The sequence below is a fragment of the Gossypium hirsutum genome, chromosome D08 (assembly GCF_007990345.1).
Source record: "Gossypium hirsutum isolate 1008001.06 chromosome D08, Gossypium_hirsutum_v2.1, whole genome shotgun sequence".
Classification (NCBI taxonomy): Eukaryota; Viridiplantae; Streptophyta; class Magnoliopsida; order Malvales; family Malvaceae; genus Gossypium; species Gossypium hirsutum.
Genome location: NC_053444.1, coordinates 37,247,003 through 37,259,296, shown reverse-complemented (window position 1 = coordinate 37,259,296; position 12,294 = coordinate 37,247,003). Strand labels below are relative to the sequence as shown.

Sequence of the window (12,294 nt, the reverse complement as noted above, 5' to 3'; positions counted from 1 at the left end):
AAAAAGTTAACCACCACGAAGGTAGCTAGGTCAATGGTGTTAATTGAAACTCCCATCGTCGTATTCAAAATCTTTGAGTCCATAGGATAATCTGTCCCATGTTTTTCTAAACATATAGTATAACTAATTTGATTTCAGCAAGCAAGAAAGATCTTAACTTGAGAACGAAGCTAGTTTAGATAAAATTATCATCAAAACAAAAAAAAAAGACCAATTAGTTTATCTGTGAAATTAGACAAATTATTAACGAACATGGCTAGCATGTACTATTAAATTGAAAAGAGTGAACCGCCAAAATCGGGTCTTCGCTCATATTTTAATGTGACGACGTCTTGCTTGGGCTCTCGCTCGACTTTATATAAGCCAGCCTGCCACATTTTTATCCGCATTGTGAAAACACAGGTTAAACTCCAAAGACCAGTCTCAACAATGTTCACAAAAACAAAACCCATATCTAATCTTCTTGTCTCCTTCCTGGTCCTGGCAGCCCTGATTGAGGTCTCCCATGCTGGTGGGATCGCAATCTATTGGGGTCAGAGCGGCTCCGAGACAACCTTAAACCAAACTTGTAACACTGGCCGCTACAAATACGTTAACATAGCCTTCCTCAATAAGTTTGGCAGCCGACGAACCCCCGGGCTCAACCTCGCAGGCCATTGCAACCCAGCAAATGGTGGTTGTAGGGTTGCAAGTTCAGAAATCAAACACTGCCAAAGCAAAGGCATCAAGGTAATGCTCTCCATTGGTGGTGGCATTGGCCAGTACTCTCTGGCTTCTAAAGCAGATGCCAAGAGGGTAGCCGCTTATCTATACAACAACTTCTTGGGTGGAAGATCAGCTTCCCGGCCATTAGGAAGTGCCGTGTTGAATGGTATAGACTTCGACATAGAGCTCGGCTCCACTAAATACTGGGCTGATCTTGCACGCTACTTGGCTGCATATAGCAAGCCTGGGAAAAAGGTTTACCTATCGGCTGCTCCTCAGTGTCCCATCCCAGATAAATTCTTAGGGTCTGCACTTAGTACTGGACTCTTCGATTATGTTTGGGTTCAGTTTTATAACAATCCCCCATGCCAATACAGTCCGGGTAACACAAGCAAGATTCTAGCTTCATGGAAACGGTGGGTTAGGATGAAGTCGATAAAGAAGTTGTTTTTAGGGTTGCCCGCAGCCAGGGCGGCAGCTGGAAGTGGGTATATTCCACCTGATGTCATAACCTCTAAAATAATTCCAGATATCAGGAAATCATCAAAGTATGGAGGTGTTATGCTTTGGAACAGATACTATGATAGGGTCAATGGCTACAGTGCTGCCATTAAAAGCAAGGTATAAACTATTTATATATGGAAGAAACTATAATATGAAGCAAGCAACCTCGGCAGGCTTCAGTTACTAGCGATAGCTGGGGGCAAATCAGTGTTGAAGAATAAGTTGTTTCAGTGTTCTTATTACTTTCATCAATCAATGTGTTAATTATGTAATAGTGCTCCACTGCGAATAATCTACTGTAGTACTAATAATAAAACAGATATATTTGAAAATTGGATATCATCATTTCATGGCCAGTTTTACTAGTAATGAAACAGATTTCATTACTTATTATAAATATATTTATTATAAATATTTTACATATTAATTTGATATTAATTTCATTAAAAAATTAATACATTTTTCTTTTCATATGATAACTAATGAGAAATGATTATATGAAACTGTGATTTCACGTTATCCCTATCCATTTCCAATAGTAGCATGATAAATCAGATTTTTTCTCTTGATTTTTAGTTTTTTCCTCGTGAAAAAAATTCAAATCCAACTACAAATACTAAAATTCGAGAGGAAAAATCTAAATTGTCATGCTCCTATTGAAAAGGGATAGGGATGGCGTAGAATCACAGTTTCATAAAATCCCGTCTCGATAACTAATATAGTGTGATGATATTTTTTTTTGTCTTTTCATGTTTTTATATAATATTTAAATAAAATAGTTAAAAGTTATATATCCAATGATCAAATACTTGTTTAATAAGATATATATGCAAGATTTTATTCACTCACCTATAATTATTATTGAATAAAATTTAAAAGATATTTTTTTTACATAAAATGATTTCTTTCACACATTTTAAGGGGTTGTCGGCTCATTATTGTAATCAATCTAGTTTATATCGTATTGGTAAACGCATCGATTTTGCTTAAGTACAGGTACATATCAATATTGGTTTTTTTTTGGATTTATCAATATATTTTTTAATATTTTTCATATGTATTTTGCTAAATACTCAAATTAAGAAAACCTTACCAAGCATTTCAATGTTTATGACTAGGACCAAACATAATAAATAGCCATTTAGGTGCAAAACCACTTCTTTTCTTTTCTTTATTTTATTTTTTCTTTTTTATTTTGAAAGCAAGCCTAACCTTAGGTTTTCAAATAGAGGTTTTTCATGCATTTTACTCGATTTGTAGCATAAAATTAGGTGATATTCACGTTTTTTTAATAGAACCATGACAGTCAACTTAAATATTACTTGAAAAGACAAGAAAACATAAAAACATAATTTAAATCATTTTATTAGAAAAAGTTAATGGTGCTTAGTTATTTAGATAAGTTATTCACTTCATTTGGATCAAGTGGGTGTAATGGTAAGGTACATTACACTTTCAAGGAGAGAACATAGATACGAACTTTGGAGACAATATTATTGAGAGAAACAGTCACAAACTCCGAAGATAGACTGTAAAACGGACATACATAATATAAAAAAATATAAAAAAATTAAATCTCAAACTTTAATAGAGAGACAAAACCATATTTAAGGTTATACTTGGATGGAATTATGAGGTCCTTATACTCTAGGGTTGGATGCAATTTAGTTAGTCTAAAAAAAACGAAATAATTTACCCATGTTATATTCAAAAGTGAGTAAGTAGGATAATTAAAAACAACATTAAACATTTTCGTTAATAAACTATAGAGTAATCAGCGAGTTAGCCATGATGTGTTGTATTTATATTCCACAAATTAAGCTCTTTAATTAAAGAACTTATACTCGATGCATTTCGTAGGGCCTTTTCTTACTTTTTTGTATTTAATAGATTTCATGCTTAATTCTAGTTCTCATGAAATTTTTACACTTTTCTGAATAAAATGGTAAGAGTATGTCATTAGAGGCTTTTAGCGGTGTGTTGATTTGATTGATATGCAAGCACTACACCAAAATAGGCTTTTAGCGGCCTTTCTAACGGCGTTTGGATAACAAATGCCACTCCAGATCAATCATTAGCGGCGCTTTACGGAAAACGCCGCTAAAGAAAAAGCATTAGCGGCAATTTCTATAAAGCGCCGCAAAAACCTCGGCCCAACGACGTCGTTTTCCGGGCATGCGGGGATTTAGCGGCGTTTTTTATTAAGCACCGCTAAAGATCAAGGATTTAGTGGCGTTTTTGATAAATCGCCGCAAATAAACATAAGCCGAACGACACCGTTCTCTGAGTATTCGAGGATTTATCGGCGTTTTTGGTAAGCGTCGCCAGTAACCTAAGCCCAACGCGGTCATTTTACTTAGCATTTGGGGGATTTAGCGGCGTTTATTGACAAGCGTCGCAAAATAATTATTTTTCTATTTGTTATTTAATTTCTTTATTTATATTAATTATAATTAGAAGTTTTCATTTAAGTTACCATTAAGCTGTTAAAATCGATGCTGGCCATATTGCTTTCTCAAAACCCTTAAACCCTAAAAACATAATCTTTAAAACCCTAAACCCCTAAAAATTTCATGTGAATATTGATGTACATGTATATACACATATAGATATATATTAATGTAAAAGGTCATATATGTTTATAAAGAATTATGGAAGCAGTACTTAATATTGATTAAAAATTTTTGGGGTTTAGGGTTTAAGAGGCTTAAGGGCTATAGTTTAAGGGGTTTTATAGTTTAAGGTTTAATGTTTAGTACTATATTGTAGGTTAAGGTTTAGGGTTTGTTATATTGGATTTGGGATATTTAGTGTTTTAAAGTTTATTGTTTGGAGTTTAGTTTTTATAGTCAGAGTCTTAGTGTTTAATTATGGGTTTAAGGGTTAGGCTGGTATTAGGGTTTAAGTAGGGTTAGGGACTTTGATAAAAAAATATAAAGAAAAGTTATTTTTTAGGGTTTAAATAAGCAATATACGATTCTTTTTAATTACTTTTAATTCTAACTTATAATATATATTTATGGTTTAAATTAAGTTTAGGGTGTTATAGGGTATATTAGAGTTTAGGGTTTAATGTTTAGTGTTTTAGGTTAGTGGTTAATGTTTATTATTTAGATTTCGGGTTTACGGTTTAAGGTTTAGTTTTTTATAGTTAGTGTCTTACTGTTTATGGTTCTAAGGGTTTAAGGTTAATAAAAAAGGACAGAAATTAAATTTATTTTAGTGTTTATGCATTAGTGGCGTTTTAGTAAAAAATGCCACAAATATGGATTAGTATGAAAAACGATGCCGTTTTACTCCGTTTTCCTGGTTTTTTTATTTAAAAATGCCGCAAATTTGTTTCAGAAATGGCAAAACGTTACGTTTTGATTTGTGTTCTCAGTGGCGTTTTCAACCGCACGCCGCAAAAGGTTAGAAATTCATGGCGTTTTTTAAAACATGCCGCAAACTTTGTGCCTGATACTGCAAAACGTTACGTTTTATATGTTTTATTTTAGTGGCGTTTTTTGAAAAACGCCGCAAAATGACTATACTTTTGGTATTTTTTGCAAAATTTGTATCATGTAAAGTGGGAAGTTATCCTGTAACTGGGAAGGAGAACGGCGCCGTTCTGTTCTTCGCCATTAGTGGCGCTTTTGAAAAACGCCGCAAAGTTTTATTGGGAGTTAATAAAACTGCGCCGTTTTACGTTGCTATTACTGGCGCTTTACATAAAACGCCGCAAAATTGCATTTATGTTTATCGAAATGTTGTCGTTTTGTCAATGGTATTAGTGGCGTTTTTTGGAAACGCCACAAGCTTGAGTTAAATGTTGGGGAAACGACTTCGTTTGATCTTATATTTAGTGGCGTTTTACTTAAAATGCCGCAGCATTGTTCTAACATTTATAGAAACGCTGCCGTTTTTTAAATGTTATTAGTGGCGATTTTTTTAAAACGCCACGGGTTTGAGGTAAGTGTTGATGAAGCGACTGCGTTTTGATTTATAGTTAGTGGCGCTTTAATTAAAACGCCGCAAAAATGTTTTAACATTTATCGATACGAGGCCGTTTTGTTGTATTATTAGTGGCGCTTATTCAAAAACACCACAGGTGTGCGCTATTTGTTGATGAAACGACTGCGTTTCGAATTATAGTTAGTGGCACTTATTTATAAACGCCGCAAATGGTTAATTTTTTAGATGAAAACGGTGTCGTTTTTTTCCATCATTCTGACCAAAATTGGAACCCGATATTTTTCATCTGTTATCCCCCAAAGCCTCCATCAGATTTCCCCCAAAATTCATTCTCCCCCCAAATCCCTAAAATTTCCCCTAATCCCTAACAGCTCCCCAAACCCGACCACCTGCTACTCTGCCGTCTCCTGTGCTGCATCACATTCTCCGTCCGTCTCCGATGCTGCAACCATCGGTAAGTTCATCCTTTTAAGCAAGTAACTATTTTTTTTTTATTTTTCCCTTTCCTCTCGTCTTGCTTCCAGTGAAGGCTAAAGTGGCTCCTTTCTTTCAGCTACTGACGATTTGAAGCTTCAACTTTCCCAGAAGCTCCAAGGTTGAAACCGAGGAGAAGACGCTAAAATTACACTTTTCGGACTCCATCTTCAGTTTTGGCCGATACCCTTTCCAAGGTATAAAGCTACTGTTTTGAATCCACTTATTTGGTCCGGTGACTGTCAGTGATTTCTATCTATATTTTGTTTTTATTAAATTTTCATCCAAAGGTACCTAATGGGTATTCTTCAATTTTTGTTTTAATACTTGTTTGGTTGAGTTGAAGCCAATCCATTGTTTATACAGTAGACATGAAAATGGTGATTGCCAATCCATTGTTTGGTTCAGTTTACATCTGGCATGTTAAATTGCAAAATAATTTTTTAATATCTTTTTTATATTTTTTAATTTAACTTTGCAAAATAGTTTTTAAACATTCTTTTATAGTACTATATAATGTATTTCAAGTAATAACAATAATAATCTAAACAATTAAATTCCATTTTTTAATATATAATTTTAATTTTGGAACTAATTAATTTAATAACAAGTTTATTTAAATATTAAATTTTATTAATAAATATCAATATCTAATCCAATAACCATTCTACTCAATTTCAATTTATCATCTACCTAAATATTATAATACAAATTTAGATATGTTTTTGTAATAATTTTTTTAAATTTGTAGATGGTAAAATATGAAAATGTAAGAATGTTTGCAATAATTAATTTTAGTTATAAAGCAATATCTCTAGCAATAGGAATGGTAAAATATGAAAATGTAAGAATGCTCTAGATTATATGATACATACACAGGAGGATACTGTTAAAGTAGCAATTCATCATGTAGCGTATATAATATGATAGTTTAATTGGCAAATGTGAAATAGTGCAGTGGATGAAACCCAATATTTTCTAAGTATTTGAATTTTTTTAAAATTGGTAAAGTTTTAAGCTGCCATTTAATGTTTCCAAGTAATATTTGGTTGTGATATCGATAAAATTTTACATATTTGATAGCTAAAATGAAAAAATATTTGCTGCTAACTGATCATGGTTCATCTATTGTAGGCAGAATTAATATTTGGTGCAACTTAATACATATCTGACCATTGACATTTGGTTTGCTGCCTGTGTTTTGGCCGAACTATTGTTTGGGCAGGTACATGTTAAAATTTGATAGTTTTTCCCTTCTTTATATGCATTCTCCCAAATCAGTTAACAAAATAAATATTTCTCACTACAGTCTCTCTTTGCTGGTGAGAGTGAAGTAGACAAAGTTGAGTGAAATATTAAGGTATGTTTTAGTTCATAACTTAAATCAGTAATAGTTTTATCATGATGATTAGGGAAAAATGTTTCTTTTGGGGCTCTGGTTTTGTATATATGTAATTGGTTTTGGATGTACTTAATTTACATTTGCCATGTACTTTTCTGACTTATGTTTTCTGTTATCATCCATCAACGATTGCTATATATGTTGAGCAAAATAGAAGCAATTTAATAAATTGTACTGGGAATTGGATTAAATTTTTTTATTTTAAAATTATTCGAAATTTCTTAACTATACGTTACATTAAATAACAAATTAATCCACTTTCTTTTCACATTTAAGTTTCATTGATATCAAATATGCTTATTTGTTGTATACATATTATTCCATATCGCAACTAAATTATTTCGAAAATGAAGGTTATTTATGTCTAAATAATATAAACATTTGGTTAAAAGCTTGTATATAGTTTGCAAATATTTATATGTTTTCCTCCAAAATTTTGGTTTTTCCTTTAGTTGCTATTTTAATCACGGAAATTTAGTTTGTTTTGTTTTCTTTTATTTAATTTGAATCATGGAAAAAAATTTCAAAATTTCAATTTATTTTTAAGTTTAATTTTAGATAACTTACAAAAATTTAGTTAAAACTAACATAACATACATAAGTTAATTCAAAGTTATTTTTTATTTGTTTTGAAGTTAAATTTCACATAACATACATAAATTAAAGTTAAAATTCAAATTTATTATATTTTAAATATATTTTTACAATTTAATTTAACTTATTACTAATATATATATTAAATTTATTACTTAAATATGTTGCTTAAATACATTACTTACTAAAATTTAAGTTTACTTATATGTAAAATTTAAGTATGTTACTTAAATACATTACTTACTAAAATTTAAGTAAGTTTACTTATATGTAAAATTTAAGTATGTTACTTAAATACATTACTTACTAAAATTTAAGTAAGTTTACATATATGTAAACTTACATAATACATTACAACTTACATAATACATAACTTTAAAATTTTTTTATATAAACTTACATAATACATAACTTATAATTTTTTTATATAAACTTACATAATACATTTAACTTACATAACTTACACAACTTACATAACCTTCATAATACATTTAACTTACATAACTTACATAATGCAAAACTTACATAACAACTTACATAACAACTTACATAACATACATTACTTTGATAACTTACATAACTTACATAATGCAAAACTTACATAACAACTTACTTACATAACATACATTACTTAAATTATTTACATAATACATAACTTAGTACATAATTTACATAATACATAACTTAGTACATAACTTACATAATTTTTTCTAAATTGCTTACATAAATTATATAACTTACATAACTTACATTAATTAAATAACTTACATAACTTACATAACTTACATAACTTACATATCTTACATAACTTACATAAATTAAATAACTTACATAACTTACATAACTTACATAAATTACATAACTTACATAACTTACATAATACATAACCTTCCTAACTTACATTATTGTTTAATACATAACTTAGTACATAACTTACATAACTCATTTATAGTTATAACTGGCGTTTTGACTAACCCGTGCCAATTATTGTCAACGTCAGACTTCAAGAATTAAGAAATGTACCGGTCTTGGATGAATTTGTCAATGCTTAGCAACGGTTATCGAAATGGAGTACAATATTTTCTAAATTTTGCATTTCAATATGCAAGCCAGGAGAACATGATTCTTTGCCTATGTAAGAAGTGTGTCAACTTAAACTGACATTATCGTGAGGTTGTATACGAGCATCTAATTGTTGATGGGTTTGTTCGGGGTTATAAACAATGGCTTTTTCAAGGAGAATGCCCGCCTAGTACTTCCTCTTCAACGATGGATGTATCTTACTCTGGTCCTGCTTACCATCTGTCTGATAGAGGGATGACATGGAAGGTATGTTGCGGGATGCATTTAATATGCACAATCATGGTGTCCAGTCCTTCCCAGCGAACTTTGTGGCTTCTGATGATTGTAATATTGGGAGAAATGCTTTTACCGAACCGAGAAGTAGTGTACCTCATGAAGAGCCGAATGAAGAAGCGGCGAAGTTCTACACGCTACTTAATGACATGAACGAAGAACTGTATGATGGATCAAAATTTTCAAAAATGTCTTTCTCTGTTCGTCTTTTTCAGTTAAAATGTTTAGGAGGGTGGACCGAAAACTCGTTGACAATGCTGTATGTATTCTCAAGTCAAGTCAAACAAGTTTTTTACTCAAAAGATCCAACTAATGAGGGTTGGTACGTTGTACTCCGTAACATCCCTAGAGACTTGTTTGACATGGGCAGTGGAGGTAGAGATAACATCGACGACAGATCAGAAACTTTGCCATTTCCAGAACAAAACTTAAACGATAATATCCCTAGTGCTAGTGCACAATTTCAATGGGTTCGTCAAGATACGGATAAAGATATTTACGAATAATGATGTAGTAAGATTTTACGATTGTTTAATTATATGTAACTTACATTAGTATTAAATCTTGGTCTTATTATATATTTCAACTATTTTATATGTGCTGTTATTGTTGTAATTAGTTATTAAGTTTAATTACATTTTATGTGTATTGCAGATAAAATGCCTAGAAGAAAAATTATAAGGGAAAGCATTGTTCAAAATGATCCAAACTCGACAGAAACAAATAGTACTGAACAACAGACAGCAATTGGATCTTTGAATGTTCCGATTACACCTGAGGATCCTACGAAAGTTCAAAGTAACTTACATTAATTACATGCGTGTTGAGTTATAATTGATTTATTTTTCAAATTCTTATATTATAATATACCATTTGTAGCTGAAAATGGTGGGACACGCAGAGGTCGAGGACGTACGCTACTTAGAGAGTTATACGAGTTAGATCCAATCGAGCGTGTCAAGGTATGCAGAAACAGTTTTGGTCAGCCTGTTGGATCAGAAGCTCGACTTTTAGCAAGATACATGGGCATTTTAGCACGAAATACGAATATGTTGCCTATCAAGTACGAGTCATGGCGTTGAATGCCCGATAGCAACAAAAATCAAGCCCTCGATAATATTAAGGTAACAAAATGTTAATGTCATCTGTAATGCTTGGGAAATAGTTTCATTTATATTTACTTTATTAACTTGTGTTTTTTGTAGGCGAGGTTTGCTTTAGAGGTCTCAGATGCTTATGTAAAGAAGGCATTGGGAAAAAGATGGAGAGACAATAAAAGTACTTTCAAGAAAAATTATTATAAGACAAAAACAACCCTCGATGAGAAATTGCAAAATGTCCCGCCGGGTATGTTGAGGTACCAATGGGAAGATGCGGTTAGATTTTGGCATTCTCAGAAAGGCGAGGTACGACGTACTTCCAAACTATTGTAATTATTTTGGTTTATAGTATTTACTATTTACGTACTAAAAATTTTATAACATAGGATCGTGAACGAGTTGGAAAAAGCAGCCGGCAGCAACAAAAATTCACTCACACAGCCGGGTCGAGAAGTTTTGCATGTGTAGCTGAGGCGGAGGTATTTTTAATTTTTAATATTCTCAAATATGTATAACTTTCTATTAAATAATATTTTTACTACTATATTGTAGGAACGGTCGTCCGGTCAAAAAGTTGGACGCCTTCAACTTTTTGAAATTACACATAAGAAGAAAGATGGATCTGTTATGACTCCTGAAGCTGGTGAAATTATGGTACGTTTACTTAATACGAGTTGACTTGTTTTAGTTATTTATAGTGTTTATTTTCTAATGGTTTAATTCATTGCTTGTAATGCGACTATTGTTATATTGCATTTGTTTTTTTTAATATATATTGCGTTCCTAACTATGTGATTTATTTATTAGGAAAAACTAAAGGAAAAAAAGACGGAGTACGAAGCGATTGCTTCTAGTGATAGTTCTGTTCATCTTGAAGACATTGATAACCGGATTATTACTGAAGTTTTGGGTCTTGAAAAGTATGGTCGGGTTCGATTTCAAGGATCTTTTATCAGCCCAACCCAATATTTTGGATCCAGCTCGCACCAATTCATGGCTTCAGGGAGTCAATCTCAAGCTGAAGTTCAGAGGTTAAAAGACCAGATGGCTCAGATGCAAGCGACCACATTTGAGGTCCAAAGGAAATATGAAGAACTTCAGCAACAACTTAAAGCAGAGGCGGCAGCGAGGGAAGCAGATGCTACAGTGAGAGAAGTAGAGGCCACAGCGAGAGAAGCAGCAATAGAAGCAGAGGTTCAAAAGAAATATGAAGAACTACAGCTATGACTTCAAAAAGATGCGGCATCGAGAGAAGTTGAGCAGAGCAAAAAGTACGACGAACTTCAACAGCAGCTTTAGATTATGATGAAGATGTTTCAGCAGTTGCAACTTCCGCCGTCATAGTGTATATTGCATAAATATTTTTATCATTTTAACTTTTAACGTTTTTGTAAAGAAAAGTATGAATTCACTTTTATTTATATCAATTAATATTATTTTAGTCATTTAATTTGAAATATTATATAAATTTATTGTTTTTGGTTAGTTTAGATTTGGTTGCTTTTGATTTGTTGTTGCAGGAGGGCTGAAAAAAATAGAAAATTTTATTTTAAAAAAATCCCAAAATTAGTGGCGTTTTTTAAAAAAGCGCCGCTAAAGAACACTACTATTAGTGGCGTTTTTGAACAAGCGCCGCAATAGAACATTACTTTTAGTGGCGTTTTCCTCCAAAGCGTCGCTAAAGAACATGATCTTTAGCGGCGGTTTTTTCAAAGCGCCGCTAAAGTACACGATCTTTTGCGGCGTTTTTTTCAAAGCGCCGCTAAAGAACATGCTAAAGATCATGTTCTTTAGCGGTGTTTTTTCCTAAGCGCCGCTAAAGAACATGATCTTTAGCGGCGTTTTTTCTGTAAGCGCCGCAAAAGTTAGCGACGTTGTCGTTAGCGGCATTTTTTGTGGCGCTTCTTAAAGCGCCGCAAATGGATTTAATGGCGTTAAAAAGCGCCGCTAAAGGCCTAAAAACGCCGCTAAAAACCTGTTCTGGTGTAGTGAAGTATATATAATCGTTGAAAAATAATAAATTGATAATTATATCGAGTATCGTCTTCACAGAGATTGTCTATATGAATCAAGTATTGCAAAATTAATTACTAGCAAATTGATTGCTGATGAAAATAAATTTAATTGATGGGTTTGATTAAATTAAACTATCCTAAATATGCTTAAAATTAAATTAAATTAAATTAAATAAATGAAGGAATGAGC

The 12,294-nt window shown here is 32.2% G+C and overlaps 1 protein-coding gene across 1 annotated transcript; it reads left to right on the top strand.

Annotated features, from left to right (window-relative positions):
* Positions 1–382: 382 nt before the first annotated feature.
* On the top strand, positions 383–1,541 carry LOC107951845 (hevamine-A). The gene has a single exon (XM_016886995.2). The coding sequence runs from the start codon at positions 430–432 to the stop codon at positions 1,330–1,332; it is 903 nt and encodes a 300-aa protein (XP_016742484.2). The 5' UTR covers positions 383–429; the 3' UTR covers positions 1,333–1,541.
* Positions 1,542–12,294: the final 10,753 nt, after the last annotated feature.